This window comes from Embiotoca jacksoni, unplaced genomic scaffold (genome assembly GCF_022577435.1).
Source record: "Embiotoca jacksoni isolate LCO1_2020_lvr unplaced genomic scaffold, fEmbJac1.0.p SCAF_112, whole genome shotgun sequence".
Classification (NCBI taxonomy): Eukaryota; Metazoa; Chordata; class Actinopteri; family Embiotocidae; genus Embiotoca; species Embiotoca jacksoni.
The window spans coordinates 495,001-515,000 of NW_027185244.1; the positions used below are offsets into that span (position 1 = coordinate 495,001).

Genomic DNA, 20,000 nt, shown 5'->3' on the forward strand with positions numbered 1-20,000 from the left:
TCCTCCAGTAACAGAGTACAGAGGAAACTGAGTGATGACGTTTACCATGTTTACACGTTTACATGATTAAATGTTTACACGTTTACATGAAGCAGACTAAATGTTAACAGTGATTCAAGATCCCAAAAACTTGATTGTTTTTCACATAATGAAAGAAAACAATTTAAATGTAGGGCCTCTGAAGCATCTTGAAAACATACGTGAATGAAAAACATTCGGTGAATAAATCAGAACAGAAGAGATGAAAGTCTTCGTGTCGGCGACTCGGTCAGAACACAAAACCAGTGAAGAAGAAACGGTCTGTTACTGCAACGGACATTTTGAACGTGTTTATTAAATCAAAATCATCCTTTTTATTTTCCTTTCTGAGGTTCCTCACTCGTCTGGAAACTGTTCGCTGCTGAAGGAGGAGACACTGAACCACAGGGAAATGTCCCAGCTGTTAGCATCCAGCTGCTGTTAGCATCCAGCTGCTGTTAGCATCCAGTTGTGTGCAGGAGAGTGTGTAGACGACTCCCACTGAGTGTCAGGTGACATCAGCTCCATTAAACCCTGAAGTGTCTGATTGGTGGAACATGTAGCAGGAACCTCGTTAGCATTCCTGAACAAACCGTTAAATGTTTCTGGAAACACCAGGAAGTTCCTCATTTAACAACACACAAGACCTTCATGTCAGCTAGAAAACGAAATGTTTCACAGGTTCATGTGTTACAGAGTCTGACGGTAACTCACATCTCACATCTGACAACAGCAAGAACACTGAAAGTCACTTTTCAAAATATATGTTCAGTACAGAAATAAATAAAAGAGAACAAACTAACGAACTAATTACAGAATACAGGAGTCAGAGAAGAAATCAGAACGTTTGGATGAGAGTTGGTCGGTTGGATGGACAGACGGTCGGTTGGATGGACAGACGGTCGGTTGGATGGACAGATGAACGGTTGGATGGACAGATGAATGGTTGGATGGACAGACGGTCGCTTGGATGGACAGATGAAAGGTTGGATGGACAGACGGTCGGTTGGATGGACAGACGAACGGTTGGATGAACAGACGGTCGGTTGGATGGACAGACGGTCGGTTGGATGGACAGAAGAACGGTTGGATGGACAGATGAACAGTTTGATGGTGGTTGGATGGACAGACGAACGGTTGGATGGACAGATGAACGGTTGGATGGACAGATGAACAGTTTGATGGTGGTTGGATGGACAGACGGTCGGTTGGATGGACAGACGAATGGTTGGATGGACAGACGGTCGGTTGGATGGTGGTTGGATGGACAGATGAACGGTTTGATGGTGGTTGGATGGACAGATGAACGGTTTGATGGTGGTTGGATGGACAGATGAACGGTTGGATGGTGGTTGGGTGGACAGATGAACGGTTGGCTGGTGGTTGGATGGACAGATGAACAGTTTGATGGTGGTCGGATGGACAGATGAACAGTTTGATGGTGGTCAGATGGACAGACGAACGGTTGGATGGTGGTTGGATGGACAGACGAACGGTTGGATGGTGGTTGGATGGACAGACAAACGGTTGGATGGACAGATGGTCGGTTGGATGGACAGATGAACGGTTGGATGGACAGACAAACGGTTGGATGGACAGACAAACGGTTGGATGGACAGATGGTCGGTCGGACAGATGAACAGTTTGATGGTGGTTGGATGGACAGATGAACAGTTGGATGAACAGATGAATGGTTGGATGGACAGATGAACGGTTTGATGGTGGTTGGATGGACAGACGAACGGTTGGATGGACAGACGATCGGTTGGATGAACAGACGGTCGGTCGGATGGACAGATGAACGGTTTGATGGTGGTTGGATGGACAGACGAACGGTTGGATGGTGGTTGGATGGACAGATGGAACGGTTTGATGGCGGTTGGATGGACAGATGAACGGTTTGATGGACAGACGGTCGGTTGGATGGACAGACAAACGGTTGGATGGACAGACGAACGGTTGGATGGACAGACAAACTGTTGGATGGACAGATGAACGGTTGGATGGTGGTTAGATGGACAGATGAACAGTTGGATGGTGGTTGGATGGACAGATGAACGGTTGGATGGACAGATGAACGGTTTGATGGTGGTTGGATGGACAGATGAACGGTTGGATGAACAGATGGTCGGTCGGATGGACAGATGAACAGTTTGATGGTGGTTGGATGGACAGATGAACGGTTGGATGGACAGATGAACGGTTGGATGGTGGTTGGATGGACAGATGAACGGTTGGATGGTGGTTGGATGGACAGATGAACGGTTGGATGGTGGTTGGATGGACAGATGAACGGTTGGATGGTGGTTGGATGGACAGATGAACGGTTGGATGGTGGTTGGATGGACAGTAGACCTGCAGACTTCCAGCTGTGACCAGGTGTTCTGAACAGTTCTGATGTCACCTGCTCAGTGCAACCTTCCTGTCTGTGATCTTAGTTTTACTTCCTGTTCCTGACTCCTCCTCCTCCTCTTCTTCTGTGTTTCTGTGTCCTGGTTTCTTCTCTGTCGTCCTGGTTCTCTACACTTTTAGTCGTAACTCTGACCTGTTGTCACTTAAATCATCTGTAGTGGACAAACGAGACGTCTAGCGTGTCCTCAGAACGTCTCTCTGAGCTCAGTGTCTTCAGTGTGTTTAGGGGCGGAGCTTCTGGAGTAGGAGGCGTGTCTCTGTCACTCAGGTGTTGTGGTTGTGTGTTTCAGAGTCAGACTGCACCTCTCAGTTTAGTGTCGGCTGCAGACGGAGCGGTAAAGTCAGCTGTTTGTGCCTGATCAGCTGTTTGTGATGTCAGAGGTGGGGGTGGGGGGGTGAGGAAAGTGTGTGTGAGAGGCTGAGCAGAGATCAGCTTCCTGCCTGCTGCTTCCCGATTGGCTCGGCTGCCTCTGTGTCGGCTGAGTCAGCTGTCTGCCTGCCAGGTGTCGTCAGGGAGCCTTGAAACGCTGCCGTCTGATTGGAGGACACGGAGAGTACCGCCCCCAAAGAAAGACCCTTCACCTCCATCTCTTTCTCTGTCCTTCATCACTCCTCCTCTTCCTCCAACTGCCTCCTCATCGTGTGTCGTCGCTCGTCTTCCCCCCTGCTGTCATGAACTCACCGCCGCCCCCTGCTGGAGTGGAGCTGCTTATTGTCTTTGATTCAGAAACCAGCAGGAAGTGTCTGTTCACGTCACCTCGTCCTGTTTTTATTGATCATTTGGACACTTTACAGACAAAACTGTTGTTTAAACAGGAGAGAGGAGGTGAGAGAGGAGGTGAGAGAGGAGGTGAGAGAGGAGGTGAGAGAGCCACCGGTCCGACACGCACTTCCTGTCTGCTCGTTTAAAAACACCCTGAACTGTGTGACGCTGCTGATTGGTTCAATTATTGATACTAACGATGTCTCTCTCCTTACATTTTGATTTGAACCCTCGTCTACTGACCTTCATCATCCTGCCCTGCTTCCCTCCTTCATCCTGTTCTTACTGTCCTCCTCCTCCTCTTCCTCCTCTTCCTCCTCCTCCTCCTGGTTGCATGTCTGCTGTATGTGTATGTTTTTAACGTGTTAATGATGCGTGTTCACACTAACTCACTCCTGCATGTTTTCATTCATCCACCACCTTTTTGTGTCCTTGTCTGACATCATTCGATTCCCCCCCCCCCCCCGTCCCCCGTCCCCCCCATCCCCCGTCCTCCCCATCCCCCGTCCTCCCTCCTTTGTGCCGCTGCATCATGGGACTTGTAGGCTTTTACGGTCTGGACGAGTCGGACCTGGACAAGGTGTTCCGGCTGCCCACCACCACCTTCATCGGAGGCTCGGAGAGCGCGCTGCCGCTGAAGGAGATTATCCGCCGCCTGGAGGTGAACACAGATACCTGTCAATCAATCAATCAATCAATCAATCAATCACTCAGTTTCTTTTTAAAGTACCTGCTGGTTTTAGGAACTGAGGGATCCAAACAGGAACTGTCTTCATCTTTCTTTGTGCCAACATTTCTTTCAACCCTGACTCCACCCTGTCACCTCTGACTCCACCCTGCCTCTTCTGACTCCACCCTGCCTCCCCTGACTCCACCCTGTCACCTCTGACTCCACCCTGCCTCCCCTGACTCCACCCTGCCTCTTCTGACTCCACCCTGCCTCCCCTGACTCCACCCTGCCTCTTCTGACTCCACCCTGCCTCCCCTGACTCCACCCTGTCACCTCTGACTCCACCCTGCCTCCCCTGACTCCACCCTGCCTCCCCTGACTCCGCCCTGTCCCTCCAGATGGCGTACTGCCAGCACATCGGGGTGGAGTTCATGTTCATCAACGACCTGGAGCAGTGTCAGTGGATCCGGCAGAAGTTCGAGACTCCGGGTGTGATGCAGTTCACTCTGGAGGAGAAGAGGACACTGTTGGCCCGCATGATCCGCTCCACCAGGTAACCCCACCTGTAACACTCACAGGGGGAGGAGTCAGCAGGTGTGGAGGAGGATTCAGTAACACATGAATCTGCCTTCAGGTTTGAGGAGTTCCTGCAGAAGAAATGGTCCGCAGAGAAACGCTTCGGCCTGGAGGGCTGCGAGTCTCTGATCCCGGCGCTGAAGACCATCATCGACAAGTCCTCCCAGAACGGGGTGGAGAACGTCATCATGGGGATGCCCCACAGGTACCGCCCACACCACCCACAGGTACCGCCCACAGGTACCGAACACATCCGCCCACAGGTACCGAACACATCCGCCCACAGGTACCGCCCACATCCACCCACAGGTACCGAACACATCCACCCACAGGTACCGAACACATCCACCCACAGGTACCGAACACATCCACCCACAGGTACCGCCCACACCACCCACAGGTACCGCCCACAGGTACCGAACACATCCACCCACAGGTACCGAACACATCCACCCACAGGTACCGCCCACACCACCCACAGGTACCGCCCACATCCACCCACAGGTACCGAACACATCCACCCACAGGTACCGCCCACACCACCCACAGGTACCGCCCACATCCACCCACAGGTACCGAACACATCCACCCACAGGTACCGAACACATCCACCCACAGGTACCGCCCACATCACCCACAGGTACCGCCCACATCCACCCACAGGTACCGGCCACATCCACCCACAGGTACCGCCCACACCACCCACAGGTACCGAACACATCCACCCACATCCACCCACAGGCACCGCCCACATCCACCTACAGGTACCAAACATCCACCCACAGGTACCGCCCACATCACCCACAGGTACCGCCCACATCCACCCACAGGTACCGGCCACATCCACCCACAGGTACCGCCCACACCACCCACAGGTACCGAACACATCCACCCACATCCACCCACAGGCACCGCCCACATCCACCTACAGGTACCAAACATCCACCCACAGGTACCGCCCACACCACCCACAGGTACCGAACACGGGTACCGCCCAAACAATCCAGAGAAGGTCTCAGTCAGGTTCTCTGTTTCAGACCAGAACTGTAGTTTAAAGGTGTGACGGCGCCGTGTCTGCAGGTGGACCAGTGAAGTACCAACGTGTTGCTGAACTGGACCTCCTTCTGTTTCAGGGGTCGTCTGAATGTTCTGGCCAACGTGATCCGTAAAGAGCTGGAACAGATCTTCTGTCAGTTTGACTCCAAGCTGGAAGCTGCTGACGAGGTATTATGGAGCTCAGGTTGGGTTTCACACCACTAGAAGGTGTTGGAGCAGCAGGTCAAAGTCCAGCTGCAGCTTCCTGTCACTCAAAACATCCTCATCCTTCACTTTACCTGAAGCTAGCGCGCTAACAGGCTGGACTGCCCTTCCTGTTTCCTGTTTGCTGCCTCTGACCTGCCGCCTGCTGCTGTCCCTCCTCAGGGCTCTGGAGACGTGAAGTACCACCTGGGGATGTACCACCGGCGGATCAACCGCGTGACGGACCGCAACATCACCTTGTCTCTGGTGGCCAACCCGTCTCACCTGGAGGCCGTGGACCCGGTGGTCCAGGGCAAGACCAAGGCAGACCAGTTCTACTGCGGAGACACCGACGGCAACAGGGTGAGTCCTCACAGTATTACTGCAGCATCTACTGCAGTAATACTAACTAATACTTTCAGTCAGTCCTCTCCAGGTGAAACATCTGTCCCCTGTCCTCTCCACATGTAACATCTGTCCCCTGTCCTCTCCACGTGTAACATCTGTCCCCTGTCCTCTCCAGGTGATGTCCATCCTGCTCCACGGAGATGCTGCGTTCGCTGGTCAGGGGATCGTGTACGAGACCTTCCACCTGTCGGACCTCCCGTCCTACACCACCCACGGCACGGTGCACGTGGTGGTCAACAACCAGGTAACGGCCGTCCGTAAAGAGGCGGAGCTCCGAGGTGGGCGAGCGACTGGTAACCCGTGTCGTCCCGTCTCAGATCGGCTTCACCACCGACCCCCGGGTGGCGCGTTCGTCTCCGTACCCGACCGACGTGGCCCGCGTGGTCAACGCTCCCATCTTCCACGTGAACGCCGACGACCCCGAAGCCGTCATCTACGTCTGCAAGGTGGCCGCCGAGTGGAGGGCCACCTTCCACAAGGACGTGGTGGTCGACCTGGTCAGTGGGGAGGGGGGGCGGCTGGGGGCGGGGTTTACCGGCAGTCACGTCCTGATTGGCTCCTACACATTCACCTGTGTGTGTGTGTGTGTAGGTGTGTTACCGGAGGATGGGCCACAACGAGATGGATGAGCCGATGTTCACTCAGCCTCTGATGTACAAGCAGATCAAGAAACAGAAGCCGGTGTTGCAGAAGTACGCCGAGAAGCTGATCGCAGAGGAAGCAGTGAGCCGGCAGGAGTACGAGGTAAACACAGCTGATCAATAACCTCCATCACTCTGACATCAGCTGATCAATAACCTGATCAATAACCTGATCGACTGTCTGCAGGAGGAGATCTCCAAGTACGATAAGATCTGTGAGGAGGCGTACGCTCGCTCTAAAGACGAGAAGATCCTCCACATCAAACACTGGCTGGACTCACCATGGCCCGGTGAGGACCTGTCTGTCCCTCTGTCTCTCTGTCTGTCCCTCTGTCTGTCTCTGTCTGTGGTGTCTGTCCATCTGTTGACGTCTTCGTGTTGCCTTCAGGTTTCTTCACCCTGGACGGACAACCCAAGTCAATGAGCTGTCCGTCCACCGGTCTGACGGAAGAGAACCTGAACCACATCGGACAGATCGCCTCGTCCGTCCCGGTGGAGGACTTCACCATCCACGGAGGTCGGTCCTCGTCCTGGCGCAGGACACTGAGAATGAGGGTGGTGCGTTCAGGCGCTCGCTGACCGTCTGATGTTCACCCAGGTCTGAGTCGTATCCTGAAGAGCCGAGCGGAGATGGTCCGGAACCGCACGGTGGACTGGGCTCTAGGAGAGTACATGGCCTTCGGCTCGCTGCTGCAGGAGGGCATCCACATCCGGCTGTCAGGGCAGGACGTGGAGCGAGGGACGTTCAGGTACACCGAAAGAGGGTGGGACATTCGGGTACACCGAAACAATGTGGGACGTTCGGGTACACCGAAAGAGGGTGGGAGAGAGACAAGGCGTTCAGGTACACCTGTATATAGCCAGGTATGCGAGGACTCTGCTCTAGCTGAGCCTCAGAGGTGAAACTAGAGATGAAGGTGTTTTTGTCCCTCCCAGCCACCGTCACCACGTCCTCCACGACCAGAACGTGGACAAGAGGATCTGTATTCCCATGAACCACGTCTCTCCTGATCAGGCGCCGTACACCGTCTGCAACAGCTCGCTGTCCGAGTACGGCGTCCTCGGTGAGTCGCCGCCGCTGCTCCAACATCATTTCCTGTGTATCCAGCTGCCTCTGACGTGTCTTCCCCTGTTCTCCCCTGTTCTCCCCTGTCCTCTCGTGTTCTCCCCTGTTCTCCCCTGTCCTCTCGTGTTCTCCCCTGTCCTCTCGTGTTCTCCCCTGTTCTCCCCTGTCCTCTCGTGTTCTCCCCTGTCCTCTCGTGTTCTCCCCTGTTCTCCCCTGTCCTCTCGTGTTCTCCCCTGTTCTCCCCTGTCCTCTCGTGTTCTCCCCTGTCCTCTCGTGTTCTCCCCTGTTCTCCCCTGTCCTCTCGTGTTCTCCCCTGTCCTCTCGTGTTCTCCCCTGTTCTCCCCTGTCCTCTCGTGTTCTCCCCTGTTCTCCCCTGTCCTCTCGTGTTCTCCCCTGTTCTCCCCTGTCCTCTCGTGTTCTCCCCTGTTCTCCCCTGTCCTCTCGTGTTCTCCCCTGTTCTCCCCTGTCCTCTCGTGTTCTCCCCTGTTCTCCCCTGTCCTCTCGTGTTCTCCCCTGTCCTCTCGTGTCTTCCCCTGTTCTCCCCTGTCCTCTCGTGTCCTCAGGCTTCGAGCTGGGCTTCGCCATGGCGAGCCCAAATGCTCTGATCCTGTGGGAGGCCCAGTTCGGGGACTTCCACAACACAGCCCAGTGCATCATTGACCAGTTCATCTGCCCCGGCCAGGCCAAGTGGGTGAGACAGAACGGCATCGTGCTGCTGCTGCCGCACGGCATGGAGGGCATGGTGAGGACGGACGGGAGCCTGAACGCACCACACACCTTTCATTTGCAAATACGAGGGCGGATCTATTAAGTTCTGAGTGTTCCTGAATGCAGCACGACGATGCACTCCGTCACATGTTTGGCTGTGAAGCGATGTGTTGTCATGTTGGAGAAGCCTGTTGCCATGGCGACACAGTTCAGCTGGTTTTGTTGTTCTCTGGGTTTCACAAGTTGCAGCAACAGATAGGAAACTGAAACAAAGAAGAGCACACAGACATACAGCAGGGAGGGAAGGACAACGAGGGACAGGTGGGACTAATCAGGGGACGGGGCCAACAATCATACAAAGGACAGGAAGTGAATCAAAGACAGACATCAAGAGGTGAGTCATTTCAAAATAAAACGGGAAGCACAAAACGACAGTCTGACTCTGGGGGACAAAGAAAACTCACCTGGTGTCTCCTGACCTGACACCTTCCTCGTTCTTGGACAGTGAAGCTCCGCCCCTCTTGAAGCGTGATGTCATCAGAACATGTTGCCCGGCTCGTCGCTTCATCGCCGTAGACTTTCTGAACATGTCAAGGGTCTCTGATGACCATTTCCATAGTTTGACACCAAAACAAACTTCCATTATTCTTTGGTGGAAATCACTGCATGGGCTCAGGAACACTTCAACATTTCAGCCCATAAATCTGATGAAGAGACTCTGAATACTTCCTGATGAAGGTTGTTGATGCTCCGTGCAGCAATGTGCTGCATTCAGGAACACTCTGAACTTATGGATGGTTTCCTCGTCGTTGGTCTGAATCTGAGTTTAAATCACTTCAAACTGTCTTCAGGGTCCAGAACATTCTTCAGCTCGTCCTGAAAGGTTCCTGCAGATGTGCAACGACGACCCAGATGTGATGCCTGTAAGAGAGACACACACACACACACACACACACACACACACACGCCCCAGAGTGTTCTGACCCGTGTCTCCGTCCTAGAACATCACGGAGGACTTCGCGGTCCACCAGCTGTACGACTGTAACTGGATCGTGGTGAACTGCTCGTCTCCGGGGAACTACTTCCACGTGCTGCGGAGGCAGATCCTGCTGCCCTTCAGGAAGCCGGTGAGTCGTCCTCTGGAGGAGTGTTAGTGGTGGAGGACGGTTAATAAGACCACAGAGTTTCAGTCGGCTGAACACAAATTAAATGATGTCTGGCAACGGACTTTTATTTTGAAACTCCTTTTAAAGGATGCACTTCCTGTTTGTTTCTGCAGCTGATCGTCTTCACGCCCAAATCTCTGCTGCGCCACCCGGAGGCCAGATCCAGCTTTGACGAAATGCTGCCCGGTAAACTCACTGTTCAATGATTGGACGCAGGTCAGAGGGGGCGGAGCATCAGCTTTGACTTTACTATCTCTCCTCCCCCTCCTCCTCCTCCAGGGTCTCACTTCCAGAGGTTGATCCCAGAAGGAGGTGCAGCAGCGGAGCGTCCTGAGGAGGTGAAGCGTCTGATCTTCTGCACCGGGAAGGTTTATTATGAACTGACCAAAGAGAGGAAGAACCGAGGGATGGAGGGGACGGTGGCCATCGCACGCATAGAGCAGGTACACACACACACACACACACACACACACACACACACACACACACACACACACACACACACACACAGGTCTGGAGGTTCTAGGTTCCCCCATTAATGAGGTGTCCTGTGTCCTGTGTCCTGTGTCCCTCCAGCTGTCTCCGTTCCCCTTCGACCAGGTGAAGGCCGAGTCGGAGCGTTTCCACAACGCCGACTTGGTTTGGTGTCAGGAGGAGCACAAGAACCAGGGTTACTATGACTACGTGAAGCCCCGCATCAGGACCACCATCCAGAGGGCCAAGCCCGTCTGGTAACCACCACCATCATCATCTTCATCATCTTCATCATCTTCAGGTCACAGTGACGCCCTCTGACCTCTGACCCCTCTCCCTCTGTGTGTCAGGTATGCGGGCAGAGGACCGGCAGCCGCTCCGGCGACAGGAAACAAGAACACCCACCTGATGGAGCTGCGGCGTTTCCTTGACAACGCCTTCGGCCTGGACGCATTCAAAGATCAGCAGTAAAACTGCAACCTGCAGCACCTTGATCACACCCTCACCTGTCTCCAGCTGGACACACACACACACACACACACACACACACACACACACACACACACACACACACACACACTCTCTCTCTCTCTGTAATACTGACGACAGCACCAGAGAAACGTGACTGAAGAAGTCCTTTTAAAAAAATGTAGCGTTTAGCGTCTCACAGCAGCTCCATTCACACAAGAACCTCACAGGTACATCTCAAATATATCTCCTGAGGTTATTGAACTCATCGTTCAAACGGGACTGTAAACATCACCTGGTCAGTAACAGACTTGACAACACAAACAGGAAGTAAATAAACAAACAATCTGCTCAGAAAACAGAGAAACAGGCAGTTCAGAAGTCCCTTGAGAATCTGTCTGATTTTAAGTTTCCTTCAGTCTCTCTGACCGGTGATGTTGGTCTGATTACCCATGATGCACTGCAGACGGGAGCTGCTCGCACACAGTTCTGCTGCTTAATGACACCGATGTGAACAAACAGGCAGTAAACAGATTATTGATGAGTCGGCGCTGCGGTCAGTCGTTCAGCTTCAGGCTCAGATCCACCGACGGACACACATTCAGTTTGTTTGAAACGTTTTAATCTGAAAGGTGAGGAAACCCTCAAATGGGTTTACAGGTGTAACTTTTCTTTGCATGCTCAGTTGTTATTGATTGATTGATTGATTGATTGATTGATTGATTGATTGATTGGAGGTGATCAGATTGTGTTCAGTGCCGAATCTGTTTTTCAAAACGGAGTCAGAAAGAAAAAGTTTCAACACAAATATCCATACAAGAGTCGAATCTGCTCTTAAATTTGAACATTTTTGAATGAAGTCTGGTTCTACTGGATCACAGAAACGTTTGGTCTCCGGCACTCTTCAGAGACGTTGTCGACTGTTTGAGCAACTTTAGAGGCAACAAAAACATGTTTGTGGCAATATCAAGGAAAATCCAGGAAAACGTTCTGGTGGAGTTGAGCCTGAACCTGAACCTTTCATGACCTTTGACTCCTCCGTCCACACACACACACACACACACACACACACTCCAGCTGTTACAACAGAACAAATAGTTCAGATTACAAACACAGTGACACCTGCTGTTTTCTTTACCTCTTTAGTCCACCTTCATCATCATCATCATCACTTCCTCCCACACACACACACACACAGGACTTCTTCCTCCTCCTCTTCTTCACCCTGAAAAGTTGCAGGAAACGTTCTGTTTTTTATTTTGATGTCGCTCGTTAGCATCGTTAGCACTCCTCATTGAAAATGACTGGGAGTCCGGCTAGCTGGGAGAGAATCACGACAAACAGCAGGTGGAGGTTTTTTTGCCTTTCGGCAGGTGTTTGCTCATTAAGGAGAGTAAGGTAATTAGTCACCATGGCAACGCTTTACACTGAGGTTTTCTGGTGTTTTATTTTGAAGGGATGTTTTGGGGAATAAAGATGGCCGAGCTCTGCGCTACCCGGCGTCCCGACATGAACTCAAACCAAACGCACAGCTGATTACTCATTTAACTCTTCGGCTTCTCTGCTCTCGTCCCCTTTTCTTCTTCTGTTGTTTTCACCCCGTGCCAAAATGGGTCGCAGCGTCTCATGTTTTCGTACTTTCGGTGTCCGGAGCAGCCGAGCGAACTCCGTCGGCGGGAAACCAAAGTCTCCCGGCGGGAAGCAAGAAGGAGCGCCGGAGGAGGAGGAGGAGGAGTTCTGGGCTCCTGTGAGACAAAGAAAATGATTTATTTATTTTCATAATAGGGGATTGAAGTTCTCTTCATTCTTTTTGCTTCATTCAATAAAGAAAACTGTACTGAAGAGCTGCCGCGTCCTTCGTCTCTCCACCAATCACAAGCTTTCACTTTGTTTCTGCACGTCATTTACAAAATAAAATACCTGAGACTTACTTTAAAACTTAAACCTGCAATTTGGTATTTAAACCAAAACTTTTTTCCCAGAAGAAGCACGTGGAGGTAGTTGAAAGGTGAAAGGAGGAAAATCTGGTAAGTGGACCTTGAGTGGAATATTTTATCACCGCGTCGGGTCTGAATGTTTCTAAAAGCTTTCACTCACCGGTTTCTTTTATTTACTCCTGAATTTATTGATTGATGATTGATTCGTCTAAAAGTGGCACATTTTTGAATGAAGTCGTAGTTTCCTTTATTTATGTTTTTGATGAAGAAAACCTTCATCGGGAGTCGGCGTTAAGTTATTTCTTCATATCGTTAAAACCGTAAAATGAATTCAGTGTCACAAATCTGGGATGTAGAGAAAGAATAAAACGGCTGATTAAATAAACATCTGGAGGTTCGTGGATCCAACACATCTGCAGCCACATGTGAAACAGCCTCCAAATAAATAGATTTGAAGATAAAACCGTTTTAAAAGCGGCCTGTTATTGTGATGGTCTGAGGAACAGCTGTTAACCATCCTGATGTTTAATCACACATCTGGACGTCGGTGGATCATCTTGTTTAAAACAGTGAAGCGCTCACTAACACGGATTTTAACAAATTTGAACACACTTTGTGAAGCTTGTAATTCCCAACCTGAACCGTCGACTCGATACGATCATGAACTCTGATGACTGAATTATTGCAGCGGTTCAAGTGTATTTTGACTTCTGGAGGACGACATCCATCTGGATCACTTGAACTAAAGTAAAGTTTAATCTTTGAATACTCTTCTCTGCTAAAGTTTATTATTACATCTGCTGTTTTAGGATATCTAGACTACTGAAGCTTGGATGTTTTTTGGTAGCTGGAATTGTTTGTGACTGGATTCTTGTTTTCACTCAAGTAACTGTGAGTCAAAGAGAACAAGTTTAGAGTTAAACTGATGGTCTTTATTTCAATTCTATTAAGGACTAAGTTCTATTTGACTTTCTACAGTTTGAGGTAAAAAGACTTTCTGAGACAAGTTTGGACAAAATCTAGAGACTGTGTGAAAGTTTTCTTTGTTTAGTAATCAGTGGTGAGTTTCTATTGCTGCATATTTGTAACACCTGGTGACGGGAGGTCTAACGAGCAGGAGGTGTGGTCTAACGAGGAGGAGGTGTGGTCTAACGAGCAGGAGGTGTGGTCTAACGAGGAGGAGGTGTGGTCTAACGAGCAGGAGGTGTGGTCTAACGAGCAGGAGGTGTGGTCTAACAAGCAGGAGGTGTGGTCTAACGAGCAGGAGGTGTGGTCTAACGACCAGGAGGTGTGGTCTGACTAGCTGTAGCCAACCCTGTTATAAAACCAGGAAGTGTTTGAAGCATCAGCGAGGACTCGTCGTATGAAGACTCGGAGGATAAAGACGTTGGATTGATTTCTTGGACGAATTAGACGTCCTCCTGTCAAACGTCCCAGAACATGGTCCTCCACTTGTCCTTCTGGGTGACTTTAACATCCAGACTGAGAAGTCATCTGACCTTGTGCTCTTCCTGTCTTCCTTTGCTGTCTCCCTCAGTCCTTCTCCTCCTCCTCACGAAGGTTGGAACCACCTGGACTATATTTCACCAGAAACTGCTCCACATCTAACCTCACTGTAACTCCACTTCATGTCTCCGACCACTTCTTTGCACAACATCAGGAGAATACGTCCTCTTCTCACTCAGAAGGAGGTCCAGGCTCTGGTCCAGGCTCTGGTCCAGGTTCTGGTCCAGGCTCTGGTCCAGGCTCTGGTCCAGGTTCTGGTCCAGGTTCTGGTCATCTCACATCTAGACTCCTGTACCTCCCTCCTGGCAGGTCTACCTGTTAGTACCATCTGACCTCTGCAGCTCATCCAGAATGCAGCAGCTCCACTTTAACCTCCTACATTCACTCACACTACTCCTCTTCCTCCTCCATCTCCTCTTCCTCCTCCTTTACCTTGAACAGTAGAACTTTAGTATCTTAAAATAGAACTTACTGATAGAACTTTGTAGTTTGGCTTTCTGGAAGAAATTGTATTTTCTTGATTCTTGTTGTTCTGGTTTGAACCCTCATGTTGAAATTAACTTATTGTAAGTCTTTGGATAAAAGAGTCAGATAAATGAAATGTAATGTAATGTAATTTAATGTAATGTAATTGAATGTTATTTAATGTAATGTTATGTAATGTAATGTAATTGAATGTAATGTAATTGAATTGAATGTAATGTAATTTAATATAATGTAGTGTAATTTAATGTAATGTAATTGAATGTAATGTAATTTAATATAATGTAATGTAATTAAATGTAATGTAATGTAATATAATGTAATGCAATTGAATGTAATGTAATTGAATGTAATGTTATTTAATGTAATGTAATTGAATGTAATGTAATTTAATGTAGTTATTTAATGTAATGTAATGTAATTTAATATAATGTAATGTAATTGAATGTAATGTTATTTAATGTAATGTAATTGAATGTAATGTAATTGAATGTAATGTTATTGAATGTAATGTAATGTAATTGAATGTAATGTAATTTAATGTAATGTAATTGAATGTAATGTAATGTAATATAATGTAATGTAATTGAATGTAATGTAATTGAATGTAATGTTATTTAATGTAATGTAATTTAATGTTATTTAATGTAATGTAATGTAATTTAATATAATGTAATGTAATTGAATGTAATGTAATATAATTGAATGTAATTGAATGTAATGTAATTGAATGTAATGTAATTTAATGTTATTTAATGTAATGTAATGTAATTTAATATAATGTAATGTAATTGAATGTAATGTAATTGAATGTAATGTTATTTAATGTAATGTTATTTAATGTAATGTAATGTAATTGAATGTAATGTAATTTAATATAATGTAATGTAATTGAATGTAATGTAATTTAGTGTAATGTTATTTAATTGAATGTAATGTAATTGAATGTAATGTAATTTAATGCATCACTGAACTGTGCGACCAAATAAAATAAGTGAACCCAGAGGAGGCTCCGTATTTTTATGACTTCCTGTTCAGATCAGCTGACTCTCACCTGAACATTCACCTGTCCAGCTGTGATCCAGGTGTGTCTGGGACATTCTCGTGTTTTCTCTTTCTGATGAATACTCTCTCCTGTCTGAATGTCTGTCTGTATCCAGGTTAACCTGCCTCTCCTCCTCCTCCTCCTCCTCCAGTGATGCAGAGGAAGCACCGTGAGGCGGCTCCGGTGTCGGTGTCCTCATCGAGCCTCCTCCTTCGTGTCCTGCCGTCTGAACGCTCCCGGAGCAGCGGGCTGGTGTCGCCGCCTGAAGCCGGATAACCAGACGCAGAGGCCGGCCGGAGGAACGTGAAGCGGGCTGCAGGCTGACTCTCGGCCTCCGTGCGGGGCTTTAATCGGGACCCTTGTTTTTGGATAGCGGGCCGTCTCGGAGCGGGTCAGCTCGGTTCTGGAGGTCCCGGAGGCCCCGAGGAGCTGAGACCGCGGAGCCCCGGAGCAGGGCTCGGACACCGGCGAAGGAGAGCAGGTAGGTCGGCTGTGGAGGCGTCTCGTCTCCCCGCTGTGTGTGAGCGAGAAGCGAGTCCACTGTCCGTCTTTATCAGACGAAGTGTCGGGAGGTTGAGCTCCGACGCGCCGCTCGAGTTTGGACATTTTGGAGGTTTGGTGTTGGAGGAAGGAGCTAGCCGGTGGCTAACTGTTAGCATCGCAGCATTCCATTGTCACAACCCGCCGCAGCTAGCTCGGTAAGAGCTGTGGAAAAGGATCAAAAGTATTTTCACCAAACGCGGTTAATATACCACCTCATCAGCCGTTAGGACTCCCGCCCCGCGAGGATAACCGTGTTTGGTGAAACATTTTAGGCTGTTTTTTGACGCAGCGGACTGTTGTCGTCTCGTTAGCGTGCTAATGCTAACCGGCGGTGCTGCCCGGCTGCAGCGGGAGAAGAGCCACTTCCGCCCGGCCTCGGTGGGCGCAGGAGCCGCCTGTTAGCATGCTAGCATTAGCTTCCTTCTCGGCTACTGCTGCAGGAATCTCAAAATGTCTCCTGACGGTGTCATTTTGTCTCCGACCGTCCTGTCCGTCCTGTCCGTGACACGAGGACGAGGTCACCGGGACAAACCTCCCGGTTCATTAAAAATATCAGCGATAACGTTCATTACAGGCGCGTGCGTGTTGGCGTGCACGCGGCTCCCAGAGGAGGTTGAACCAGTTTAGACCCCGTTTAGACCAGTTTAGACCCAGTTTAGACCCAGTTCAGAGACCTGTTTAGACCCAGTTCAGAGACCTGTTTAGACCAGTTTAGACCCCATTTAGACCCCGTTTAGACCAGTTTAGACCCAGTTCAGAGACCAGTTTAGACCCCGTTTAGACCCCGTTTAGACCAGTTTAGACCCCGTTCAGAGACCAGTTTAGACCCCGTTTAGACCAGTTTAGACCCAGTTCAGAGACCTGTTTAGACCCCGTTTAGAGACCAGTTTAGACCCAGTTCAGAGACCAGTTTAGACCCCGTTTAGACCAGTTTAGACCCAGTTCAGAGACCTGTTTAGACCCCGTTTAGACCAGTTTAGACCCCGTTCAGAGACCAGTTTAGACCCCGTTTAGACCAGTTTAGACCCAGTTCAGAGACCTGTTTAGACCCCGTTTAGACCAGTTTAGACCCCGTTCAGAGACCAGTTTAGACCCCGTTTAGACCCCGTTTAGACCAGTTTAGACCCAGTTCAGAGACCGGTTTAGACCCAGTTTAGACCCCGTTTAGAGACCAGTTTAGACCCCGTTTAGAGACCAGTTTAGACCCAGTTCAGAGACCAGTTTAGACCCCGTTTAGACCAGTTTAGACCCAGTTCAGAGACCTGTTTAGACCCCGTTTAGACCAGTTTAGACCCCGTTCAGAGACCAGTTTAGACCCCGTTCAGAGACCAGTTTAGACCCCGTTCAGAGACCAGGTTAGACCCAGTTCAGAGACCAGTTTAGATCCCGTTTAGACCCCGTTCAGAGGCCAGTTTAGACCCAGTTCAGAGACCAGTTTAGACCCAGTTCAGAGACCAGTTTAGACCCCGTTTAGACCCCGTTCAGAGGCCAGTTTAGACCCCGTTCAGAGACCAGTTTAGACCCCGTTCAGAGACCAGTTTAGACCCCGTTCAGAGACCAGTTTAGACCCCGTTCAGAGACCAGGTTAGACCCCGTTTAGAGGCCAGTTTAGACCCAGTTCAGAGACCAGTTTAGACCCAGTTCAGAGACCAGTTTAGATCCCGTTTAGACCCCGTTCAGAGACCAGTTTAGACCCAGTTCAGAGATCAGTTTAGACCCCGTTTAGAGACCAGTTTAGACCCCGTACAGAGACCAGTTTAGACCCCGTTTAGAGGCCAGTTTAGACCCAGTTTAGACCAGTTTAGACCCAGTTCAGAGACCTGTTTAGACCCAGTTTAGAGACCAGTTTAGACCCCGTTTAGACCAGTTTAGACCCAGTTCAGAGACCTGTTTAGACCCAGTTTAGACCAGTTTAGACCCAGTTCAGAGACCGGTTTAGACCCAGTTTAGACCAACTTAGACCCCGTTTAGAGACCAGTTTAGACCCAGTTCAGAGACCAGTTTAGACCCCGTTTAGACCAGTTTAGACCCAGTTCAGAGACCTGTTTAGACCCAGTTTAGACCCCGTTTAGACCAGTTTAGACCCCGTTTAGACCAGTTTAGACCCCGTTCAGAGACCAGGTTAGACCCCGTTTAGAGGCCAGTTTAGACCCCGTTTAGAGGCCAGTTTAGATCCCGTTTAGACCCAGTTCAGAGACCAGTTTAGACCCAGTTCAGAGACCAGTTTAGACCCCGTTTAGAGACCAGTTTAGACCCAGTTTAGACCCAGTTCAGAGACCTGTTTAGACCAGTTTAGAGACCTGTTTAGACCAGTTTAGACCCCATTTAGACCCCGTTTAGACCAGTTTAGACCCAGTTCAGAGACTGGTTTAGACCCCGTTTAGAGACCAGTTTAGACCCAGTTCAGAGACCAGTTTAGACCCCGTTTAGACCAGTTTAGACCCAGTTCAGAGACCTGTTTAGACCCCGTTTAGACCAGTTTAGACCCCGTTCAGAGACCAGTTTAGACCCCGTTCAGAGACCAGTTTAGACCCCGTTCAGAGACCAGGTTAGACCCCGTTTAGAGGCCAGTTTAGACCCAGTTCAGAGACCAGTTTAGACCCAGTTCAGAGACCAGTTTAGATCCCGTTTAGACCCCGTTCAGAGGCCAGTTTAGACCCAGTTCAGAGACCAGTTTAGATCCCGTTTAGACCCCGTTCAGAGACCAGTTTAGACCCAGTTCAGAGACCAGTTTAGACCCCGTTTAGAGACCAGTTTAGACCCCGTACAGAGACCAGTTTAGACCCCGTTTAGAGACCAGTTTAGACCCCGTTCAGAGACCAGTTTAGACCCCGTTCAGAGACCAGTTTAGACCCCGTTCAGAGACCAGGTTAGACCCTGTTTAGAGGCCAGTTTAGACCCAGTTCAGAGACCAGTTTAGACCCAGTTCAGAGACCAGTTTAGATCCCGTTTAGACCCCGTTCAGAGACCAGTTTAGACCCAGTTCAGAGATCAGTTTAGACCCCGTTTAGAGACCAGTTTAGACCCCGTACAGAGACCAGTTTAGACCCCGTTTAGAGGCCAGTTTAGACCCAGTTTAGACCAGTTTAGACCCAGTTCAGAGACCTGTTTAGACCCAGTTTAGAGACCAGTTTAGACCCCGTTTAGACCAGTTTAGACCCAGTTCAGAGACCTGTTTAGACCCAGTTTAGACCAGTTTAGACCCAGTTCAGAGACCGGTTTAGACCCAGTTTAGACCAGCTTAGACCCCGTTTAGAGACCAGTTTAGACCCAGTTCAGAGACCAGTTTAGACCCCGTTTAGACCAGTTTAGACCCAGTTCAGAGACCTGTTTAGACCCAGTTTAGACCAGTTTAGACCCCGTTTAGACCAGTTTAGACCCCGTTTAGACCAGTTTAGACCCCGTTCAGAGACCAGGTTAGACCCCGTTTAGAGGCCAGTTTAGACCCCGTTTAGAGGCCAGTTTAGATCCCGTTTAGACCCAGTTCAGAGACCAGTTTAGACCCAGTTCAGAGACCAGTTTAGACCCCGTTTAGAGACCAGTTTAGACCCCGTACAGAGACCAGTTTAGACCCCGTTTAGAGGCCAGTTTAGACCCAGTTTAGGCCAGTTTAGACCCAGTTCAGAGACCTGTTTAGACCCAGTTTAGAGACCAGTTTAGACCCCGTTTAGACCAGTTTAGACCCAGTTCAGAGACCTGTTTAGACCCAGTTTAGAGACCAGTTTAGACCCCGTACAGAGACCAGTTTAGACCCCGTTCAGGGACCAGTTTAGACCCCATTTGGAGAAAAAAATTACATATGTTTTAATAGAAAGTCTAAAGTGTAGATAAAAAGTGTGATAAACACATTTTAGTTTTGCACCATTAAAACAGTTAA

The 20,000-nt window shown here is 49.5% G+C and overlaps 1 protein-coding gene and 1 pseudogene across 4 annotated transcripts in view; both read left to right on the forward strand.

Annotated features, from left to right (window-relative positions):
* ogdha (oxoglutarate dehydrogenase a) overlaps positions 1-12,451 on the forward strand; it is a 22,397-nt gene extending 9,946 nt beyond the window's left edge. For 3 of the 4 annotated variants that reach the window (XM_069143695.1, XM_069143693.1, XM_069143694.1), the window contains 19 exons: positions 3,739-3,854; positions 4,262-4,416; positions 4,498-4,644; positions 5,573-5,663; positions 5,862-6,041; positions 6,202-6,330; positions 6,404-6,583; positions 6,678-6,830; positions 6,915-7,017; positions 7,116-7,244; positions 7,326-7,476; positions 7,664-7,791; positions 8,357-8,535; positions 9,353-9,424; positions 9,503-9,628; positions 9,781-9,853; positions 9,947-10,110; positions 10,244-10,398; positions 10,492-12,451. In XM_069143695.1, coding sequence (XP_068999796.1) covers positions 3,739-3,854; positions 4,262-4,416; positions 4,498-4,644; positions 5,573-5,663; positions 5,862-6,041; positions 6,202-6,330; positions 6,404-6,583; positions 6,678-6,830; positions 6,915-7,017; positions 7,116-7,244; positions 7,326-7,476; positions 7,664-7,791; positions 8,357-8,535; positions 9,353-9,424; positions 9,503-9,628; positions 9,781-9,853; positions 9,947-10,110; positions 10,244-10,398; positions 10,492-10,612 — 2,552 coding nt within the window. In that variant the 3' untranslated portion in view covers positions 10,613-12,451. Of the gene's footprint in view, positions 1-2,720; positions 2,766-3,738; positions 3,855-4,261; positions 4,417-4,497; positions 4,645-5,572; positions 5,664-5,861; positions 6,042-6,201; positions 6,331-6,403; positions 6,584-6,677; positions 6,831-6,914; positions 7,018-7,115; positions 7,245-7,325; positions 7,477-7,663; positions 7,792-8,356; positions 8,536-9,352; positions 9,425-9,502; positions 9,629-9,780; positions 9,854-9,946; positions 10,111-10,243; positions 10,399-10,491 lie in introns of all 4 variants that reach the window. The other variant, XM_069143691.1, reaches the window with a different exon arrangement.
* A 3,169-nt stretch (positions 12,452-15,620) lies between these two features.
* Positions 15,621-20,000, forward strand: part of LOC138194736 (zinc finger MIZ domain-containing protein 2-like) — a 22,217-nt pseudogene continuing 17,837 nt past the window's right edge.